The sequence below is a fragment of the Carcharhinus amblyrhynchos genome, chromosome 3 (genome assembly GCF_965287045.1).
Source record: "Carcharhinus amblyrhynchos chromosome 3, sCarAmb.v2.hapA, whole genome shotgun sequence".
NCBI classification, from domain to species: Eukaryota; Metazoa; Chordata; class Chondrichthyes; order Carcharhiniformes; family Carcharhinidae; genus Carcharhinus; species Carcharhinus amblyrhynchos.
In genome coordinates, this window is record NC_137326.1 from 127,499,368 (window position 1) to 127,523,165 (window position 23,798).

The following is a 23,798-nucleotide window of genomic DNA, read 5'->3' on the forward strand; positions in this document are numbered from 1 at the left end:
CCTCCAAGGCCAAAATATCCTTGCGTAAGTACGGCGCCCAAAACTGCACACAGTACTCCAGCTGCGGCCTCACCAATGCCCTATACAGCCGCAGGAAGACCTCCCTACTTTTATATTCAATCCCCCTCGCGATGAAGGCCAGCATCCCATTCGCCTTCCTGACCACCTGCTGCACCTGCAAGCTGGGTTTTTGCGACTCATGCACAAGGACCCCGAGGTCCCTCTGCACCGTCGCCTGCTGCAGTTTTTCTCCACGTAAGTAATAATCCTTCCTACCATTATTCCTACCAAAGTAGACCACCTCGCACTTGCCAACACTAAATTCCATTTGCCATTTCCTGGCCCATTCGCCCAGCCTATCTAGATCGTCTGTATACTCTCCCCACCCTCCGCACAATTTGCCTTTCCACCAATTTTGGTGTCATCAGCAAATTTCGACACCCTACACTTGGTTCCCTCCTCCAGATCATCTATATAAATGGTAAATAGCTGAGGCCCCAGCACCGACCCCTGGGGCACTCCACTAGTCACCATCCGCCAATCCGAATAGCAACCATTGACCCCTACTCTCTGCCTCCTATTTGACAACCAGTCCTCTATCCACGCTAACACCCTACCACCAACTCCATGCTCCCTGACCTTCTGCAATAACCTCTTGTGAAGTACCTTGTCAAATGCCTTCTGAAAATCAAGAAAGACCACATCCACTGGTTCTCCTCTATCCACCGCCCTAGACACATCCTCATAGAACTCCAGTGAATTTGTCAGACACGACTTCCCTTTAACGAAACCGTGCTGCGTCTGCTCTATCAAGCAGTTCCCCTCAAGATGCCTCGCTATTTCCTCCTTGATGACGGATTCTAACATTTTACCTACAACAGACGTTAAACTTACAGGCCTATAATTCCCCGCCTTTTGCCTGGCACCCTTCTTAAACAACAGCGTAACATTAGCCATTTTCCAATCTTCCGGCACTTCCCCGGAATCCAGCGACATCTGGAAAATAACCACCAAGGCATCCACTATCACCTCCGCCATTTCTTTCAGGGCCCTCGGATGCATTCCATCCGGTCCTGGGGACTTGTCCACAATCAGCCCCTCCAGTCTGTCGAGCAACGCCTCTCTAGTAACAGTAATGCCATCGAGACCCTCCAGTCCTACCACCTTTCCATCTCTAACATCCGGCAAATTATTCACGTCCTCCTCCGTGAAGACAGAAACAAAAAAGTTATTCAAGACCTCAGCCATATCCCCATCCCCTACCACATCCTTTAAGGGACCAACGTTCACCCTAGCCAGCCTCTACCTTTTTATATATTTATAAAAACTCTTGCTATCCTTTTTTATATTAAGCGCTAGCCCAGCTTCATAGTCTCTCCTACCCTTCTTTATCAACTTCTTTGTCAATCTCTGTTGACATTTAAACCTCTCCCAATCCTCTTCTTGCCCACTACTCTTAGCTACTCTAAACGCCTCCGCTTTTACTTTAACACTTTCCTTCACCTCCTTCGTTATCCACGGCTTATTACCTCTCCTCCAACGGTCCTTTTTGACCATCGGAATAAATTTCTGCTGAGCACCAAGAAAGATCTCCTTAAAGATCCTCCACTTCTCCTCAGCAGACCTACCTTCCAACGCGCTCCCCCAGTCCACATTCGCCAATTCTTCTCTCATCCTACCGTACTCCCCTCTGTTCAAACGAAGGACGCGTGTCCAGGAACCCACTTTCTCCTCCTCCATCTGCACCAGAAACTCCACCATACAATGGTCACTGTCCCCAAGAGGATCTTCCTTATATACGGTTTTCCCTTTAATTTCTCTCTTATCTTACCTCGTTTCTTTAGCAATGCACTTTCATAACATTTACTTTCCTTCTCTTTATTTTACCTTTTAGAGTTTAAAAGAAAAGTTGACTCCCTTTATCCACCTTACCTTATCCTTTGAATCCTTGACAACAGTGGGTGGCACAATGACGCAGTGGTTAGCACTGCTGCCTCACAGTGACAGGGACCTGGGTTCGATTCCTGGCTCGGGTTATTGTCTACGCGAGTTTCCTCCACGTGCTCTGATTTCCTCCCACAGTCCGAAAGATGTGCTGGTTAAGTGCATTGGCCGTGCTAAATTCTTCCTTAGTGTACCAGATTGTGGCGACTAGGGGGTTTTCACAGTAACTTCATTGCAGTGTTAATATAAGCCTACTTATGATACTAATAAATAAACTTAAACTTTGAAAAACTATCCATGTTCTGTACCCATTGTTACTAAGTTGCTTCAGATAAACATCTATTTGCTGTGTTACTAGGCTCATTAACATTTCAGGTAAACACAATAGATGCACACGGTCACTCAATCCCTGGCCTTAATTATAATACTCGTTGTTTCCCTTAGTTGAAAATATATGAACAGAACATGGACAACAAAAAAATTCTGTTTTTTCTGGCCGGCACGGTAGCACAGTGGTTAGCACTGCTTCTTCACAGTTCCGGGGTCCTGGGTTCGATTCCTGGCTCAGGTCACTGTCTGTGTGGAATTTGCACATTCTCCTCGTGTCTGCGTGGGTTCCCTCCAAGTACTGCAGTTTCTTCCCACAGTCCAAAGATGCGTCGGTTAGGTGGATGGGCCACACTAAGAAATTGCCCCTTAGTGTCCAGGGATGCGTAGGTTAGAGGGATTAGTGGGGATAATATATGGGAGCAGGGCCTGGGTGGGATTGTGATTGGTGCAGACTTGATGGGCTGAAGGGCCTCCTTCTGTGCTGTAGAGTTCTCTGATTCCAATTTCTTGGATTTCCCGGATATGTTTTCTTGGCAGCACGCTGTGTCACAATGTGACCTTGAAGGTTTTCTTTGCTCGGAGGTTATGGTGCAAATTTTGGAATGTGTTTACAATTCTGCTGGCAAACACAGGACAGAACACAAATATATATTCAAGTGTTGATAAACCATCACAGCCAGAAGAATTCCTAGGCTAGGATTGTTCTGATGTAAAATTGGCACAATGCGTACCAATGTAATACTGAGGTGGCCTGTATCCAAACTATGCAGATATTAGTCCCACTGCAGAATTCATGGGGATTGGATTTTAGGGGTTCCAGAAAGTTGGTGAAAGCAGACATTTATTAGTGGTCAAGTATCATTGAAGGAATCCTGTATGTATTTAGTAATTGTTGAGTGGGTCAATGAGATAAGGTGCCAAGTCTTTCCCTTGCAAGATTTTTCAGTGGCCCCTTGTAAATACCAGCTGAAGCTATGTTCCGTTTTAATGTTCATTTCAAAGATCATTCCGTGAAAGCAAAAAAAAAGCAGAAAAATCTTCCCCCACCACCACTCCCAAACCCCGAGTCCGATGGTCTGCGATTGGGCTATTCCGGATATCCCTCCCATTCGCTCTCCTTATCCAGACGCCACAGTTAGTGAGGCCATTAGCCTGAAGAAGATGTCGCTCATGGAACTTAAGCGACTTGGCGAGGGGGGACAGGCAACTGATCCCCTCTGCTTGTCTTTCCTCAGGCCTCTAGATTCAAGAACCGCAGCCTCCATAGATATTTTCATACTGTAAATTTATATAGGATTTTGAAAATTGTATTCAATTTGAAAAATATTCTTAAAAAAAGTAATAAAAGCTATCGGTTTTTTTTAAGTTTATTCATGGGACATGGGCATCGCTGTCTAGGCCAACATTTATTGCCCCTCGCTAATTGCCCCTGAGAAGGTGATGCTAAGCTGTCTTCTTGAACCGTTGCAGTCCGTGGAGGTATTGTGATGTTCCAGATGTGCTCACAAACAATTTTTCTATTGCAGATTAATCGCTGGATTGTCAAGATCACCGCTGAAAACCCAACACTAATTTCCCGCTTTAAAATTGGACGGAGCTATGAAGGTCGACACATCTATCTCCTCCGGGTAAGGTGACTTCTACCAGATTTGTTATTGTTGTGATGGTTTCTGATGTCTGCACTTCACCCTGCTGTGACGCGCAGTAGGGGTGGCGCAGTGGAAACGTGCTGGGCCCATAAGCCAGAGGTCGACGGATCAAAACCATTCTCTTAAGACGGCACAGTGGTTAGCACTGCTGCCTCACAGTGCCAGGGACCTGGGTTTGATTCCTGGCTTGGGTCACTGTCTGCGCAGAGTCTGCACATTCTTCCCATGTCTGTGTGGGTTTCCTCCAGGTGCTCTCTCTCCTCTCATAGCCCAAAAGACATGCTGGTTAAGTGCATTAGCCATGCTAAATTCTCCCTCAGTGTACCCAAACAGGCACTAATGTGAAGACTAGGCGATTTTCACCGTAACTTTATTGCAATGTTAATGTAAGTCTACTTGTGACACTAATAAAGAAACTTCAAACATGTCAAAAGACTTGTGTTTTGCGAAATAATGATAGATTGTGTGTTTGGACCAATAAAGCAGCCTGATGGGATGATAGTACGTGTGCCAATCTCTTGTTACAGGTTGGCAGGAGAACGGGTTCGGCGAAACCTACCATCCTCTTGGACTGTGGAATCCATGCCAGGGAGTGGATCTCTCCAGCATTTTGCCAGTGGTTTGTGAGAGAGGTTAGCAAAACACTCGTGGGATTTATTTACAACACTTTCCGATAGCAGTTGAGAAACATGCCCATGCAATAAACTTCTGCTTCCACAGGCCACAAGAAACTATGGATCTGATTCAACTATGACCACACTCCTTGATAAACTGTATTTCCTGGTTGTCCCTGTTATCAATGTGGATGGCTACGCATATAGCTGGACCGAGGTAAGTGTCACAACATCTGTGGATGACCCAGAGTAATTCAGAAAACAGTCGTTAGGGTTAAAAGATTAAGGGAAAATGAAGTCAATGGTGGAAAACAAAAACTCAATCTGAAAGAGTTTTGCTACAGAAGCCAGGTTACATAAGAGCCTTCGAAATAGCACCAGGAACGGTCATGTGGTCCCTCAAGAGGATCATGGTCAATCATTGACATCAACTCCACTTTCCTTCCCTATCCACATATCCCTTAATTCTCTTAGTGTCCAAAAATCATTCTACCTCAGCTTTGACCTGAACAACTCAGCATCCACTGCCTTCCAGGGTAGGTAGATTCTAAAGGTTCACTCCCTCCCTGGTGGAGAAATCTTTCCTCCCCTCAGTAGACTAGGAGCTTCCAGATGTCCTGTCTAAAAATGGGCCCTAAGCCTTTATTTGAGTAAATCAATGGAACTGGAGTACAGGTGGTTTTGTTTGGCCTACATCTTTGCTCACACAGAATGTATCAAGGCACAGCTCCCCAGCACTACAAATGTCAGTCTTCATGCCAATTTGATTCACTCCACATGATTTCAGGAAATGGCTAAAGGCACTGGATGCTGCAAAGGCTTTGGGCCCTGATAATATTCCGGCAATAGTACTGAAGACTTGTGCTCCAGAAAGAACGCCAGAAATTCAGCAGTGAGTAACTCACCTCCTGACCCGCATGTCTACCATCTACAAGGTACAGGTCAGGAGTATAATGGAATATCCTCCACTTGGCCTCCAACAACACTCAAGAAACTCAGCACCATTCGGGATAAAGCAGTCCACTTGATTCTCATCCAACCATCACCTTAAATATTCACTCCAAACACCATCGACCTCTAGTGAATAGCAACAGTGTGCAGTGTTTACAAAATGCATGGCAACAGATCACCAAGGTTCCTCTGACAGCACCTCGAACATCTACCACTTAGAAAGACAAGGGCAGCAGATGCATGTGAATGCCATCACCTTCAAGCCACTCTGATTTGGATATATGTTGCAGTTCCTTTGCTGCTGCTGGATTAAAATCCTGGAACCCCATCCCTAACAGCACAGTAGGTATACATACACCACATGGACTGCAGCAGGTTCAAGAAGGCAGCTCACCACCATCTTCTCAAGGGGCAATTACAGACGGGCAATAAATACTGGCCTAACCTGTGAAGCCCACGTCCGGTGAAAGAATTTTTTTTTTTTAAAAAGCCCTTGCAAGGGCGATACGTTCACTGCAGTTAGGCAATGATCTCATCTCTAGGAATTGGGACAGTGGACCAGTTTCTCAGACTGATCACACCGGCAGGGTTCTCTGGTCCTGCTGTAGTGAATGAAGATTTGGCTGAGCGCCAAATTCCCCATCCTCATTTGCAGTAACACCAGTGGCTGGAAAATTCCATGGTGTGGGTATGCCGGCGTTGGACTGGCATAAACACAGTAAAAAGTCTGACAACACCAGAGCTCTGTCTGAGGCCAGAACTCTCCATTCACCTGACGAAGAGGCAGTCCCCTCGAAAGCTTAAGAGTATATTATCAAATAAATAGGTTGGACTAAAACCTGGTGTTGTCAGACTTTTTACTGGAAAATTCCAACCAGTGTGTCTTGCTTTACACAGAACAGAATCCTTAGACTTTTAGAGTCAAAGTCCCTGAACTGATTTGGTTATGTGTTGAGTCAGAGAGAATGGGAGAAGCGTGGGCTAAGTTTTGTGCAGCCAAATTAAAATTGTTTCAGGAAGAATTAAGTTGGATCTGGGCATCATTGAAGATCAGGGATAGATGGAACATTATGTAAATGATCAACATAACGTCAGAGGATGCATTAGTCCAGGTAAAACTGCTTGAGAAAAAAGTAATGGCCTGTGGCACTGCTGCCTTACAGCACTAGAGACCTGGGTTTGATTCCTGGTTTGGGTCACTGGTGTTTGCAATTTTTCCCCGTATCTGCTCTAGTTTTCTCCCAAAGTCCAAAGAAGTGCAGGTTAAGTGGATTGGCCATTATAAACTGTCCCTTAGTGTCAGGGGGATTAGCAGGGTAAATGTGTGGGGTTATAGCAATAGGGTCTAAGTGTCAGTGCAGGCTCAATGGATTGAATGCTCCCTTTTGAACTGTAGGAATTTTTTGGATATGTCAGCCTCAGCTCAATCCACTGTCCATGCTAAAATATTACCCCAACTCTGTAAGCCCTTAACTTGTCTCTTAACGCTTGATGGGGTGCTTTATTGAATGCCTTTTTGAAATCCGGGTATACTACATTTACTGGTTCCCATTTATCTAGATTACTAGATGCTGGGCAAGACGACAGCTCAGTGACTATCACTGTTTGCTGTGCAGACATGTGGATTTGGGCCGGTGTCTGTGGGAGTTTGCGCATTCTCCCCGTGCTTGCGTGGGTTTTCTCCGGGTGCTCTGGTTTCCTCCCACACCCCAAAGATGAGCTACTAGGCTGATTGGGAGTAATAAATTGTCCCTAAATTAGTTTCCCTCAATGTGGATGGCCATAAAACAATAGATAAGGGTCATGGCTGGAGGGGGGGACTGGTGGTGTTAAAATGGCGGCGCGGGCTCGTTGGGCCGAAGGGCCTGCTTCCCTGGCTGTTTCATTCTTTGTTCTTTGTAGTACATACTCAAAAATCTCTAATAAATGTGTAAAACAGGTCTGTATGAACATATGAAAATATGAATTAGGAAGAGGGATACGCCATTCAATCCCTTTAAACCTGCTTCACTATTTAGTAAGATCATGGCTGATCTGATTATTTCTTCAACTCTACATTCCTGCCTATTGCTGAAACCTGTTGACTCTCTTGTTAGTCCAAAATCTATCTATCTCTACCCTACAAACATTCAATGACCATGCCTGCACTACTTTCTGGGGAAGAGTTCCAGGGACTCATAACCCTCTGAAGAGAAAGTGTCGAATTATCTCCATCTTAAATGGCTGCTGCCTTATTTTTAAACTTGTGCCCATGTTCCAGTTTCTCCCACAAGGAAGAAACATCCTTACAGCATCCACCCTGTCAAATCCCCTCGAGGTGTCACGCGTTTCAATAAGGTCACCCCCATCCCAGGCATTAATCGAATTTTGGGCGGCACAGTGACACAGAGGTTAGCACTGCTATCTCACAGCACCAGGGACCTGGGGGTTCAATTCTGGACTTGGGACACTGGGAGTTTGCACAGTGCCTGCAGTGGGTTTCTCCCGGGTGCCCCACTTTCCTCCCACACTCCAAAGATGCGCAGGTTAGATGATTGGCTGTTATAAATTGGCCCATTGCGGGGTAAGTGTCTGGGGTTAAAGGGAGGGGGTATGGGCATGAGAAAGATGCTCTGTTGGAGAGTCAGTATAGACTCAATGGGCCGAATGGCCTCCTTCTGCACTGTAGGGAATCTATGATTTCTCTGAATGAACCTTTTATTATTTGGCTATGTAAGGAGTTGTTCATCTGATAAGATGATAGAAGGGATCTTACACATTTATTGCTTTGCCGCGTCTGCCCACAGGATCGATTTTGGAGGAAAACACGTTCCAGGAATCCTGGCACACATTGTATAGGCACAGACCCAAACCGAAACTTTGACGCCAAATGGTGTTGTAAGTATTTCTATTTTAACAAACAACACAATGAACAGTTCTATCAAATCTCTTTGAATCATGGGAGGCAATGGCCTAGTGGTATTATCGCTGGACTATTAATCCAGAAACTCCGCCAACGTGCTGGAGCCCCCGGGTTCGAATCCCGCCTCGGCAGATGGTAGGATTTGAATTCAATACAAATTACCTGGAGTTAAGAATCTACTGATGGCCGTGAAACCATTGTCGATTGTAGGAAAAATCCATCTGGTTCACTAACGTCCCTTCCTTTGGGGAAGGAAATCTGCTGTGCTGACCCAGTCTGGCTTACATGTGACTCCAGAGTCACAGCAACGTGGTTGACTCTCAACTGCCCTCGGGCAACAAGGTGTGGGCAAAATGTGCAGGTTAGGTGGATTGGCCGTGCTAAATTGCTGGGGTAAATGCATAGGGTTATGGAGATAGGGCCTAAGTGGGATTATGGTTGGTGCAGAATTGATGGGCCGAACGTCCACTGTAGAGATTCTATGATGGGCAATATTTGCTGGCCAGCCAGTGACGCCCATGTCCCACAAATGAATTTTAAAAAAGTGCCTTGAAGGAGGAAACCAATGTGGAGGGGCCTCCTAAGCCTGTCCACCAGTCTGTGCCACCTTATCTTTCATAATAAACCTGCCTTCTCCTCACTTTAAGAAGTCTCACAACACCAGGTTAAAGTCCAACAGGTTTATTTGGTAGCAAAAACCATTAGCCTTCAGAGAGCTCGCTGCCCTTCATCAGGTGAGTGGGAGATGTGTTACAAACAGGGCATATAAAGACACAAACTCAATTTACAAAATAAAGGTTGGAATGCGAGTCTTTACAGGTAATCAAGTCTCAAAGGTACAGACAATGTGAGTGGAGAGAGCGTTAAGCACAGGTTAAAGAGATGTGTATTGTCTCCAGGCAGGACAGTTAGTGGGATTTTGCAAGTCCAGGCAAGTCGTGAAGGTTACAGATAGTGTGACATGAACCCAAGATCCCGGTTGAGACCGTCCTCATGTGTGTGGAACTTGGCTATCAGTCTCTGCTCAGCGACTCTGCGCTGTCGTGTGTCGTGAAGGCCGCCTTGGAGAATGCTTACCCGAAGATCAGAGGCCAAATACCCTTCTAATAATAATGGATTCTCCTCACTTCCCGTTAATACTCCTGCTTATCAAATATCTCCCCATCTCTGATTGAAGATGTAGGAATTGTCCTAACATTAGCTGCCAGTTGTTTCAAACCTTAGAGTGTGGATGTACTTCCTAATTTCACTCCTGAATGGTGTTATTTAAGGCAATGGGGAAGGTGTTGAAAGATTTAGTACCACGACCGTGGATCAAACCAGATCCAGGTTCCTGACCTTGTTTCAGTTTCTTGGCTCCCCTATTTTGATTGGAAGCTTCCCCTCTTTGGGTCCTGTGAGTGCTAATACACGGCGCTGATGCTATATTTCAGCTTAAGTTGCAGTTACGGTCAGCTTACAAATTTACCCACATTCCAATAATTTATTTCAACTAAATTGTGTTTGTTAACACCAGAGACCACTCACCTGACGAAGGAACAGCGTGTTCCGAAAGCTAGTGGTGTTTACTATCAAATAAACCTGTTGGGCTTGATAGAGCAGACGCAGCACGGTTTCATTGAAGGGAAGCCGTGTCTGACAAATTTACTGGAGTTCTATGAGGCTGTGTCTAGGGCGGTCGATAGAGGAGAGCCGGTGGATGTGGTCTTTCTGGATTTTCAGAAGGCGTTTGACAAAGTACCTCATAAGAGGTTATTGCAGAAGGTCAGGGGACTTGGAGTTGGGGGTAGGGTGTTAGCGTGGATAGAGGGTTGGTTGTCAAATAGGAGGCAGAGAGTGGGGGTCAATGGGTGCTATTCGGATTGGCGGATGGTGACTAGTGGAGTGCCCCAGGGGTCGGTGCTGGGGCCTCAGCTTTTTACCATTTATAGAGACGATCTGGAGGAGGGAACCGAGTGTAGGGTGTCGAAATTTGCAGATGACACCAAGATTGGGGGAACGGCAAATTGTGCGGAGGGTGTGGAGAGTCTGCAGAAGGATCTAGATAGGCTGGGCGAATGAACATAATAAGAACATAAGAAATAGGAGCAGGAGTAGGCCATCCAGCCCTTCGAGCCTGCCCCGCCATTCAATAAGATCATGGCTGATCTGTCGTGGCTCAGTTACACTTTCCGGCCCTCTCCCCATAACCCTTAATCCCCTCTCTTATCAAGAACCCATCAACACGCTTCTTAAAAATATTTAGCGAGGCAGCCTCCACCACTTCAACGGGCAGAGAATTCCAGAGATTCACCACCCTTTGAGTGAAGAAGTTCCTCCTCAACTCCGTTCTAAACCGCCTCCCTTTTATCTTGAGGCTGTGCCCTCTAGTCCTACTGTCTTTTTTGAGCGGGAAGAGTCTCTCCACCTCTATCCTATCCATCCCATTCATCATCTTATACGTCTCAATGAGATCTCCCCTCATTCTTCTAAACTCTAACGAGTACAAGCCTAGTTTATTCAGCCTCTCCTCATAGCTCAACCCCCTCAACTCCAGTATCAGCCTAGTAAACCTCCTCTGCACTCCCTCCAAGGCCAAAATATCCTTGCGCAGGTGCGGCGCCCAAAACTGCACACAGTACTCCAGCTGCAGCCTCACCAATGCCCTATACAGCTACAGCAAGACCTCCCTACTTTTATATTCAATCCCCCTCGCTATGAAGGCCAGCATCCCATTCGCCTTCCTGACCACCTGCTGCACCTGCAAGCTGGGTTTTTGCGACTCATGAACAAGGACCCCGAGGTCCCTCTGCACTGTCGCCTGCTGCAGTTTTTCGCCATGTAAGTAATAGTCCTTCCTACCATTATTCCTACCAAAGTGGACCACCTCACACTTGCCAACATTAAATTCCATTTGCCATTTCCTGGCCCATTCGCCCAGCCTATCTGGATCCTTCTGCAGACTCTCCACACCCTCCGCACAATTTGCCTTTCCCCCAATCTTGGTGTCATCAGCAAATTTCGACACCCTAGACTCGGTTCCCTCCTCCAGATCATCTATATAAATGGTAAATAGCTGAGGCCCCAGCACCGACCCCTGGGGCACCCCACTAGTCACCAACCGCCAATCCGAATAGCACCCATTGACCCCCACTCTCTGCCTCCTATTTGACAACCAGTCCTCTATCCACGCTAACACCCTACCACCAACTCCATGTCCCCTGACCTTCTGCAATAACCTCTTGTGAGGTACCTTGTCAAACGCCTTCTGAAAATCCAGAAAGACCACATCCACCGGCTCTCCTCTATCCACCGCCCTAGACACATCCTCATAGAACTCCAGTAAATTTGTCAGACACGACTTCCCTTTAATGAAACCGTGTTGCGTCCGCTCTATCAAGCAATTCCCTTCAAGATGCCTCGCAACTTCCTCCTTAATGACGGATTCTAACATTTTACCCACCACAGATGTGGGCCAGGAAATGGCAAATGGAATTTAATGTTGGCAAGTGTGAGGTGGTCCACTTTGGTAGGAAGAATGGTAGGAAGGACTATTACTTACGTGGCGAAAAACTGCAGCAGGCGACGGTGCAGAGGGACCTTGGGGTCCTTGTGCATGAGTCGCAAAAACCCAGCTTGCAGGTGCAGCAGGTGGTCAGGAAGGCGAATGGGATGCTGGCCTTCATCGCGAGGGGGATTGAATATAAAAGTAGGGAGGTCTTGCTGCAGCTGTATAGGGCATTGGTGAGGCCGCAGCTGGAGTACTGTGTGCAGTTTTGGGCGCCGCACCTGCGCAAGGATATTTTGGCCTTGGAGGGAGTGCAGAGGAGGTTTACTAGGCTGATGCCAGAGTTGAGGGGGTTGAGCTATGAGGAGAGGCTGAATAAACTAGGCTTGTACTCGTTAGAGTTTAGAAGAATGAGGGGAGATCTCATTGAGACGTATAAGATGATGAATGGGATGGATAGGATAGAGGTGGAGAGACTCTTCCCGCTCAAAAAAGACAGTAGGACTAGGGGGCACAGCCTCAAGATAAAGGGGGGGCGGTTTAGAACAGAGTTGAGGAAGAACTTCTTCACTCAAAGGGTGGTGAATCTCTGGAATTCTCTGCCCGTTGAAGTGGTGGAGGCTGCCTCGCTAAATATTTTTAAGAAGCGGGTTGATGGGTTTTTGATAAGAGAGGGGATTAAGGGTTATGGGGAGAGGGCCGGAAAGTGGAACTGAGCCACGACAGATCAGCCATGATCTTATTGAATGGCGGGGCAGGCTCGAAGGGCCAGATGGCCTACTCCTGCTCCTATTTCTTATCTTCTTATGTTTATGACTTGAACCTTGTGTTGTGAGACTCCTTACTGTGTTTACCCCAGTCCAAACGCCGGCATCTCCACATCATCAGCACCAGAGGGAGGCAGAGAGCCATGTGCTGAGCTGGACGGGAGCGGGAGATGTCGGTTTTGTGATGTTAATGTGACGAGAAAGGGAAAGATGCAAAAGCAAAATGTCGGATTCACCACGTGTGGCCTTGATAACCTTGCTGGGATGTCCCCTGCTCTAAGGTTAGAATCCCTACTGTGCATTCGACCCATCGAGCCTGCACCGACTCTCCAATGGAGCATCTTCCTCAGACCCAATCCCCGTAGCCCCACATATTTACCGTGTTAACCCCCCTGGCAGAGTGTTTTCCTCAGAGCAGAGAAGGCCGAGGTGGGGGGACCTGACTGAGGTGTAAAAAACTGAGGGACACTCATTAGGTAGGTGGGAAAAATCTTTTCCCCTGAGTAGAGGGGTCAATAACTGGGGGCTAGAGATTTAACGTAAGGGGCAGGAGGTTTAGAGGGGATTTGAGGCAAAACTTCTTCACCCAGAGGGTGGTGGGAATCTGGGACTCACTGCCTGAAAGGGTGGGAGGGAAGAGAACCCTCACAACATTGACTAAAATGTTTAGATGAGCTCTTGAAACACCAGAGCGTACAAGGCTACGGACTAAACCCTTGAACTAAACGCCTCGCTTAGCCATTTCAGAGGGCAGCTGAGAGTCAACCACATTGCTACGGCTCCGATATCACATATATATTGACAGTGGCGGGACCAATGGATCCCACCACCAGCGAATGCTACGCCATCTCCTGCCACGGGGAGGCCAGAGAATCCCACCGCCTGGCTCTATGTCTCGACTGTGAAGCACCTTCGAATGTTTTGTTATGGTTAGAAACATAATTGAATTTCTTTATTAAGGATCATCACCATGATTCTTCTCTCTGACGCCGATAGCATCATTTGTCAAGACATTTAGTTAAAAAGGTTACTGTTTGTAAACAATAGGGGTGATTTAGGGGCTTTTAGATAAGCACATGAATGTGCAAGGAATAGAGGGATGAGGACCAAGGGATTAGTTTAATTTGGTGGCACATTCGGCATGTTTGCGGGCCGAAGGGCCTGTTCCTGTGCTATATGGTTCGATGCTCTATGTTCTATTGTGAAACGTGACGGCAAAGGCCTTGGAATCAGAATCAGCAGCCAAGAGTAGCTTCCAGAAGTGTTGGGTTATGGGATTGGGGCCAGCACCAACAAAGGGCTGGCATCAGAGAACAGTCTCCGGGGCAACACTGGCAGCTGAGAATGGGCCGTGAGCAACCTATCTACCTCTGTCTCAAAGACACTCCATTGACCTGGCCTCCACAGCCTCCTGCGGCAAAGAGTTCCATAAATTCACCACTCTCTGGCTGAAGAAGTTGCTCCTTATCTCTGAGTGGGGGAGGGGTGGGGGGGGACGGGGGGGGGGGGGGGGGGGGGGGGGGCGCCATCGACAGGACCAGAAGATCCCACCAGCAGCAAGGCGAAAATCTCAGCCCTAAGGTTTAACCTGTAAACTATGACAAAAAGTATTTCTGCTCACCCTGGCTATAATCTTTCCCGTCAGCAAGAATGCCAAGGATTATGTGAAAATAAAGATTCATGTTTCCACGATAACCTGGCCTCCAGAAAAATCTTGCTTAAAATATTGGCTTATCTTTCTTCTCTCTATAGATGCCGAATGACCTTGGGTGCAAAAAAAATTCCAATGCTTCCTGTTTGTCTCTGGGCTATATCTGAGTTGGAATAAATTAGAACCATCACACGTCCTGCTAACTGTCACATTGTGTCCTCTAGCAATCGGTGCCTCATCGAACCCTTGTTCTGAGACATACTGTGGTCCTCGGGTAGAATCTGAGAAAGAAGTCCAGGCTGTCGCAAACTTCATCCGTCGCCACAAAGGAAGCATCAAGGCATATCTCAGCATGCACTCTTACTCTCAGATGTGCCTCTTCCCTTATTCCTACACCTATGACTTAGTGCCGAATCACGCTGAACTGGTATGTGTCTCAGCCTTTTACATGTTCACAAACCCGTGCGATGCAAAGCAGAATTTGACACTTTGATTTATATTCTCTGAGTGACATTTGGCTTCAGTGGGAGGTGGGATGTTTGGGTTCTCAGTTTGAGAGCCCAACTCCCTTCCACAATGCAGTTTCTCTGGTTTATCAGGATGATCGGAGGAGTAAAATTGTTTCCTCCCCATAGAGAAGGAGAAGCCTTCGGGTGGCCTGACAGTATTATCACTAGACTAAGCCAGTACAGTGGCACAGTGCTGCCTCACAGTGCCAGGAACCCCGGTTCAATTCCTGGCTTGGATCACTGTCTGTGCGGAGTCAGCACATTCTCCCCATGTCTGTGTGCATTTCCTCTGGGTGCTCCGGTTTCCTCCCACAGTCTAAAAAGCGTGCTGGTTAGGGGCATTGGCCATGCTCAATTCTCCCTCAGTGTAACCGTACAGTTGCCGGAGTGTGGCAACTAGGGGATTTTCACAGTAACTTCATTACAGTGTTAATGCATGCCTACATGTGACACAAATTAAACTTTAATCTTTTACTATTAATCCAGAAACTCCTGGGAATCTGGGTTCGAATGCCACCATGGTAGATGGTGGAATTTGAATTCAATAAAAAATCTGGAATTAAGAATCTACTGATGACCATGAAACCATTCTCGATTGTCGGAAAACCCATCTGGTTCACTAATTTAGTGAAGGAAATCTGCCATCCTTACCTGGTCTGGCCTATGTGTGACTCCAGAACCACAGCAATGTGGTTGATTCCAACTGACTTCCAAGGGCAACAAGGGATGAGCAATAAATGCTGGCCAGCCAGCGACACCCATGTTCCATGAATGTATACAAGAAAATGCTTCATCTGGCAACAGATGCATGTTGACTTATGTGTCAGATCCATAAGAAATAGGAGCAGGAGTAGGCATTCAGCCCATCAAGCCCACTCTGCCATTTACTAAGATCACGGCAAATCTGCTTGTGACCTTCACTTCATTTTCTTGCCTGACCACATAATCCTTGACCCACTGTATCTCGAAAAATTGATCTAGCTCAGCTTTGAACATATTCAAAGACCCTAATCTTTTAACTCTCTGTGGAAGAGAGTTCCAAATACTAATGACCCACTTAAAGATGAAATTCATCTTTATTACCATCTTAAATGGAGACCCCTTTGTTTTTAAACTGTTCCTCGCGTTCTCGGCTGAAAACTTCTAAGAAACCTTGGTGAGATCCTGCAGTGCATCTTGATGATGATACACATAACTGTGACACACTTTGGAGGGACTGAATGTTTGCAGAAGGGGTAGCAATCAAACAGGCAACTTTGTCCTGGATGGTTAAGAACATAAGAAGTAGGAGCAGCAGTAGGCCATCTGGCCCCTCAAGCCTGTTCTGCCATTCAATAAGATCATGGCTGATCTTTTTGTGGACTCAGCTCCACTTACCCACCTGCTCACCATAACCCTTAATTCCTTTACTGTTCAAAAATTTATCTATCCTTGCCTTAAAAACATTCAATGAGGTAGCCTCAACTGCTTCACTGGACAGAGAATTCCACAGATTCACAACGCTTTGTGTGAAGAAGTTCCTCCTCAGCTCAGTCCTAAATCTGCTTCCCCTCATTTTGAAGCTATTCCCCTAGTTCTAGTTTCACCCGCCAATGGAAACAACTTCCCTGGTTCTATCTTACCTATTCCCTTCATAACCTTGCATGTTTCTATCACAACGCTTCTCATTCTTCTGAATTCCAATGAGTATAGCCCCAGTCTACTCAGTCTCTCCTCATAAGCCAACCCTCTCAACTCCAGAATCAACCTAGTGAATGTCCTCTGCCCCCCCTCCAATGCCAATATATCCTTTCTCAAGCAAGAAGACTAAAACTGTACACAGTACTCCAGGTGTGGTCTCCCCAGCACCTTATATAGCTGCAACATAATCTCACTGTTTTTAAACTCCATCCCTCAAGCAATGAAGGACAAAATTCCATTTGCCTTCTTAATTACCTGCTGCACCAGCAAACCAACTCCTTGAGATTCCTAAACAAGCACATCCAGGTCCCTCCACATAACAGCATGCTGTAATTTTTTACCATTTAAATAATAGTCCATTTTGCTGTTATTCCTACCAAAATGAATGACTTCACATTTACTGACATTGTACTCCATCTGCCATACCCTCGCCCACTCATTTAGATTGTCTAGATCCTTTTGCAGACTTTCAGCGTCATCTGCACACCTTGTTCTTCCAGCTCTCATAGTGTCATCTGCGAATTTTGACACACAACACCTGGTCCCCAACTCCAAACCATCGACATAAATCGTAAACAATTGCAGTCCCAACACTGATCTCTGAGGCACACCACTAGTCACTGATCGTTAACCAGAAAAACACCCATTTACCCCCACTCTTTGCTTTCTGATGGGTTACCAATCCTCTATCCATGCTAACACATTACCTGTAACACTCTGCACCTTTATCTTATGTTGCAGTCTTTGGTATGGCACCTTGTTAAATGCCTTCTGGAAATCCAAATACACCACATCCACAGGTTCCTCATTATCCACTGCATATATAATGTTCTCAAAGAATTCCATCAAATTAGTCAAACATGACCTGCCCTTCATGCTTCATCTTACCAACGGGACAGTTTATATCCAGATGACTCACTATTTCTTCCTTGATGATAGATTCAAGCATTTTCCCGACTGCAGAAGTTAAGCTAACCAGACTATAGTTACCTGCATTTTGTTTACCTCCTTTTTTAAACAGTGGCGTCACAAGCTTCTTGAGTATGGTTGAAGCTGCACCCATCCAGGGAAGTGGACGGTATTCTACTTCATTCACTGTTGGCTGGGCTCAATGCCGTATCTTTGAGTCAAATCAGTTATGGGTTGGTGCCATATTCCGGGATTTAAACATGGAATCCAGACTGAGATTTCAATGAGATGCTGCACTCTCAAGGTTGCCATCTTCTTGATCAGTCATTAATGTAGAGGCCTACTTTTCTGTTCAGTTACGATGTGGAGATGCTGGCACTGGACTGGAGTGGGTACAGTAAGCAGCCTCACAACACCAAGTTAAAGTCCCAACAGGTTTATTTGGTAGCATGAGCTCTTGAAGTGCTTTTCCTTCATCAGGTGTGCTCGCCTGATGAAGGAGCAGTGCACCAAAAGCTTCTGATTCCAAATAAACCTGTTGAACTTTAACCTGGTGTTGTGGGACTTCTTACTCTGTTCAATTAGATATAAGCAATCCCACTCATGATGGACTGGCCATCCAAGTTAGTACACAATGCTGTAATGTCCCACATTTATAAGTAAGAAGATCTCAACCCTGGTTGGCTCAGTGATGGTTTTTTTAATATATTCATTTGGAACTATATTTTGTTAAACTCTTAATGAAACAGACTTGGAATCTTTGTGTAGTATTTGATTATTTTTGAAATGATGAATAACCCGCATTCTCTCTTGCAGAATAACCTTGCTAAGGGAGCAATTCGCCGCCTGGCCAGTCTCTACGGAACACAATATACTTATGGTCCTGGAGCTACCACCATCTGTGAGTCTTTGGTTTCGTTCCACGTTTAGTCATCATTGTAAACAAACAAATAATTTATTAATAACGCTAATATGAAATGAATGGCTGCTGAGATTCCAAAGTCTGGAAATTCCACCTCAAAGCCTTTCTCCTCCCTTACAATCCTACACCACATCAACACACTTCTGTTCACCCCTCCTGATGCATCTTTCTTACCTTCAGTTAAACAAAGAGAACAAACACCAGAGAAAATTACAGCACAGGAACAGGCCCTTTGGTCCTCCAAGCCTGCCCCAACCATGCTGCCCAACTTAACTAAAACCCCCATCCTTCCCTGGACCATATCCCTCTATTCCCATCCGATTTATGTATTTGTCAAGATGCCCCTTAAAAGTCACTACTGTGTCCGCTTCCACTACCTCCCCCAGGAACGAGTTCCAGGAACCCACCGCCCTCTGTGTAAAAAATCTGCCTCATACATCTCCTTCAAACCTTGCCCCTCGCACCTTAAACCTGTGCCCCATAGTAATTGACTCTTCCACTCTGGAAAAAAGCTTCTGACTATCCACTCTGTCCATGCCTCTCAAAATCTTGTCAACTTCTATCAGGTCACTCCTCAATCTCTGTCGTTACAGTGAAAACAAACCAAGTTTCTCCAACCTCTCCTCATAGCTAATGCCCTCCATATCAGCCGACATCCTGGGGAATCTTTTCTGTACCCTTTTCAAAGCCTCCACATCCTTCTGATAGTGTGGTGACCAGAACTGAACACTATATTCCAAATGTGGCTTAACTAAGGTTCTATAAAGCATCAACATGACTTGCCAATTTTTAAACTCAGTGCTCCGGCTGATGAAGGCAAGCATGCTATATGCGTTCTTGACTACCTTCTCCACCTGCATTGCCATTTCCAGTGACCTATGTACCTGTACACTCAGGTCCCTTTGCTCTTCAATACTCTTAAGGGTTCTACCATTTACTGTATACTTCCTATCTGTATTAGACCTTCCAAAAGGCATTACCTCACATTTGTCCGGATTAAACTCCATCTGCCATCTCTCTGTCCAAGTATCCAAATGATCTATATCCTGCTGTGTCCTCTGATGGTCCTCATTGCCATCCGCAAATCCACCAAACTTTGTGTCATCTACAAACTTACTAAGTTACATTTTCCTCCAAATCATTTATCTATATTACAAACAGCAAAGGCTCCTGCACTGATCCCTGAGGAATACCACTTGTCACAGCCCTCCATTCAGAAACGCACCCTTCCACTGCTACCCTCTTGTGTGCCTGCAAAGCACCAGGATTTTCCAACTGTGTTTGCCCTGAAACTGGAAATTCCCGCCCGAGGTCAACGGACCTTTCCATGATCCGCTCCGTCGGAATGTGGAAATTCACCGCCTGGAGTCAGTTATTTATTTTAAATGTGCCACATTCGAACAAGTTGTTGTTACCTGGTGATGGGAAGCAGTGGCTTGGTGATATTGTCACTGGAGCAGTAATCCAGGTACCCAGGGTAACGCTCATACGTTCCTTTGAGGATTTGATGGAAGGTGCAAAATTGCCCAGTTGAAATCTCGGTGTTAATGTTGGCGTGCTGTCTTTGCACAGATCCAGCTGCTGGAGGTTCGCACGATTGGGCCTACGATCTGGGAATTAAGTATTCCTTCACCTTTGAACTGCGTGACACTGGCAGATACGGCTTCCTGTTGCCTGAATCTCAAATTAAACCGACGTGTGAAGAAACCATGCTGGCCATTAAATACGTGGCCGACTATGTCGTCAACAACTTGTATTGAAATAAATATGTATAAAGCATGTTAAAATAAAGACATTTGACAGTTCATAGTCCAGTATTCTCAACGCGGGAAGGTCAATGAGGGATAACATTCATCTGTTCAGTTACCTGTTTAGGACTACAATGGCATTCGCACCATAGCCGCACTAAATGTTAATGCTTTTAAGAATATTCAGCATTATTTTTGCATTCTATCATAGAATCATAGAAAAACTACAGCACAAACAGACCCTTCGGCCCACACGTTGCGCCGATCTTATCTCTACCTACTAGGCTTACCTATAACCCTCAATCCTATTGAGTCCCATGTACTTATCCAGAAGTCTCTTAAAAGACCCTAATGAATTTGCCTCCACCACCACCGATGGCAGCCGATTCCACTCACCCACCACCCTATGAGTGAAAAACTTACCCCTGACATCTCTTCTGTACCTACTCCCCAGCACCTTAAACCTGTGTCCTCTTGTGGCAGCCATTTCAGCCCTGGGGAAAAGCCTCTGAGAGTCCTCCTGATCAATACCTCTCATCATCTTATACACCTCTATCAGGTCACCCCTCATCCTTCATTTCTCTATGGAGAAAAGATCTCCTTAGAGAGACGAAGGATGAGAGGGGACCTGATATCCTACGTTATCCTACAATCATAGATTCAAACAGGACAAAACGAGTCCATCCAGCTCATCATATCAATGCCAGTTCTTTTAAATCCATTTTTTTTAAATTAATTCGTGGAACACGGGTGTCGCTGGCTGGCCAACATTTATTGTCCATCCTTGGTTCCCTTGTTCAGACGTCAGGAGAGAGTCAACCACATTGGTGTGGCTCTGGAGTCACACGTAGGCCAGACTGGGTAAGGATTTCCCTCCCTAAAGGATGTCGGTGAAACAGATGGGTTTTTCCGACAATCAACAATGGTTTCATGGTCCTCAGTAGATATTTAATTCCAGATATTTTTTATTGAATTCAAATTCCACCATCTACCATGGCAGGATTCGAACCTGGGTCCCCAGAATATTAGCTGAGTTTCTGGATTAATAATCTAGCGATAATACCAGTGGACCATTGATTCCCACTCCACCCTTTCCCCGTATCCCCGCAAATCTTTCCTTTTCCATCTCATTCCCTTTTTGACTGTTACAATTGAGTTTGCATCCACCACCCTTCCAGGCAGTGCTATCCAGATCATAAGAATTCAGCGCAAGTGAATAAAATTCCCTCAGTTAGGCTGCCAATTATCCTAAGTTTATGTTCCTTAGTTACTGATTCTGTTCCTTAAAATGAAACAGCTGTTAGATGGAAGATATTTGTTATTTGCCAAACTTTCCATCTCATGAAAGATAGCTGATCAGGTGATTGAGCCAATGGCCAGAATTTTACCCACCCCACCCGCCATGGGAATTGGAGTGAGTGAGGGGCAAACAATGGGAAGGGCTGTTGGCCTCGGGCGGTTTTGGGACAAAGCCATAAAATCCCACCCAAGGTTCCTCTTGTTCAGTCCCAAAAAATAATATCTAAAAAAAGAGGTTGCAATGCAGAGGAAACAAGATGGCTGATTTTCTGATTCCCTTCATCCACCAGCACCAAATCAGCCCAATTTAGTCCCTCTACAAGCATGGTCACCAAATTTCCTCTACAGTATTTTTTGTTTTGGTGACTGTGCTTGACAAAGCAAAGAAGCAAGTTCATATTCCTTAAACAAGTGGCCAGATAACTATCCCCATGAACACGTTTATCCACTGTTATCAATGACAGCTGTTTCCAACCGAAAATATTTAGTCCCTATCAGTCATTCGCTTCTCTCTGCTCAGACATTCTGAAACACTAGTCACAACAAATGTAGAAAAGGCATGCCCTTCACATTTAATTTTGAAAGTTCTCTTTGTGTACGTGTTACCAGGTAAGTCCTGTGCTCATTGCATACGCTGGCTTCCAATAATAACTTGACTTTAACATTTGCATAATTCAGTTCCCTCAAAGGTTTCATGTTCCCAACCCACCCCACGATCCCACTAATCTCCACCAACCCTACAAACCTGCCAATGCTCCTCCCACTGTGGACTCTTGCATACTTCCTAATTCATTTTCCCCAAAATTGGTGGTCGTTCCTTGAAAGTGGCGTCACTGGTAGATAGGGTGGTAAAAAAGGTATTTGGCACACTTGCCTTCATCGGTCAGAGCATTGCGTACAGGAGTTGGGATATTATGTTAGAACTGCACAAGACGTTGGTAAGATCAGATTTGGAGCACTGCGTATAATCCTGGTTGCCCCGCTATAGGAAGGAAGTTATTAAACTGCAAAGTGTGCAAAAAAGATTTACAAGGATGTTACCGAGACTAGAAATGCCTCCAAAATCAAAATGAACATAAAACTAGATTTCATGACACACTTCACTTCCAGTGATATCATGCTGTTATCCTTTAAAGGCAAATTACCACGTATGAATTTTGTGAGACCCCATCTCCAAGTCACAGCACTGAAGGAGGCCATTCAGCCCTCTCGCATGCACCACTTATTGAATGAGGAAAGTACCAAGTGCTGTACCTCCACCTTCTGCCTGTAACCCTACACATTCTTCCTTTTCAGATAACAGTCTAATCTCAATTGAAGCTACTTCCACCGCACTCTCCAGCAGCACATCCCAGATCTTAACCAATCGCTATGTGACAAAGTTCCTCCTCAAGTCACCATTGTTTCTTTTGCCATTTACCACTGATAATCATTCTGATGGTACAACGCACAATGTTCATGCCCTGCTAAGTAACTGCGTGGAGTGGCACGGTGGCACAGTGGTTAGCACTGCTGCCTCACAGCACCAGGGACCCGGGTTCAATTCCCGGCTTGGGTGACTGCCTATGTGGAGTTTGCACATTCTCCCCGTGTCTGCATGGGTTTCTTCCAGGTTCTCCGGTTTCCTCTCACAGTCTGAAGATGTGTGGGTTAGGTGGATTGGCCGTGCTAAATTGCCCCTTACTGTCAGAGGGACTAGCTAGGGTAAAGGCATGGGATTGTGGGAATAGGGCCGAGGTGGGAGTGTGGTCGGTGCAGAATCGATGGGCTGAATGGCCTCCTTCTGCACTGTAGGATTCTATACATACGTATCATATGCATGACAAGGAGCAGATCCTAAACTGCTGTTAATCGCTACCACGTTGGCAGAGTTATGGTCCCGCTGATGACACACCCCCATCGCGAGTGTCCCAGCAGCAAGGGGTGCGTTCAACGGGAAACCCCAGTGACAACGGTCAGACCATATGATCCCGCTGCCAGCAAAGGACAAGTCACCTCCCACTGCCACGGAGAGGAAAGAAATCCCACCCATAGTCTTATCCTCAAATTATTGTTTCACCAATCCTTGACTGGGAAGTCGAATAGAAAATCACCACAGTGACTACAGTTTTAAAAAGACACTGTGGGAATTCCTGAGGCCATGAAATATAAAATAAAGTTTATTTATTTGTCACAAATAAGGCTTACATTAACACTGCAATGAAGTCGCTGTGAAATTCCCCTAATCCCCACAGTCTGGCGCCTGTTTGCCTCAATGCACCTAACCTGCATGTCTTTCAGACTGTGAGAGGAAACCGGAGCACCCAGGGGAAACCCATGCAGACACAGGGAGAATGTGCAAACTCCACACAGACAATGACCCAAGCCGGGAATCAAACCTGCTGACGCTGTGAAATTGTCATGGAGAAATTGTTAAATTGTGAAATAAACAACAAG

At 45.8% G+C, this 23,798-nt stretch overlaps 1 protein-coding gene across 1 annotated transcript; it reads left to right on the top strand.

Moving 5' to 3' along the window:
• The first annotated feature begins 4,658 nt into the window (after positions 1 to 4,658).
• Positions 4,659 to 20,075, top strand: LOC145341532 (carboxypeptidase B-like). The gene is made up of 5 exons (XM_080186512.1): positions 4,659 to 4,754; positions 8,275 to 8,365; positions 14,520 to 14,722; positions 18,210 to 18,294; positions 19,888 to 20,075. Exons 1-5 carry the CDS (start codon positions 4,674 to 4,676, stop codon positions 20,073 to 20,075), a joined length of 648 nt encoding a protein of 215 aa, XP_080042638.1. The 5' UTR covers positions 4,659 to 4,673.
• The last annotated feature ends 3,723 nt before the right edge of the window (positions 20,076 to 23,798 follow it).

Coding starts and splice junctions, on each gene's coding strand:
- LOC145341532 (XM_080186512.1), top strand. CDS start 4,674: ATGACCACACTCCTTGATAAACTGTATTTCCTGGTTGTCCCTGTTATC. Junction 4,755..8,274: donor ACGCATATAGCTGGACCGAG/GTAAGTGTCACA, acceptor GTCTGCCCACAG/GATCGATTTTGGAGGAAAAC. Junction 14,723..18,209: donor TGCCGAATCACGCTGAACTG/GTATGTGTCTCA, acceptor TCTCTCTTGCAG/AATAACCTTGCTAAGGGAGC.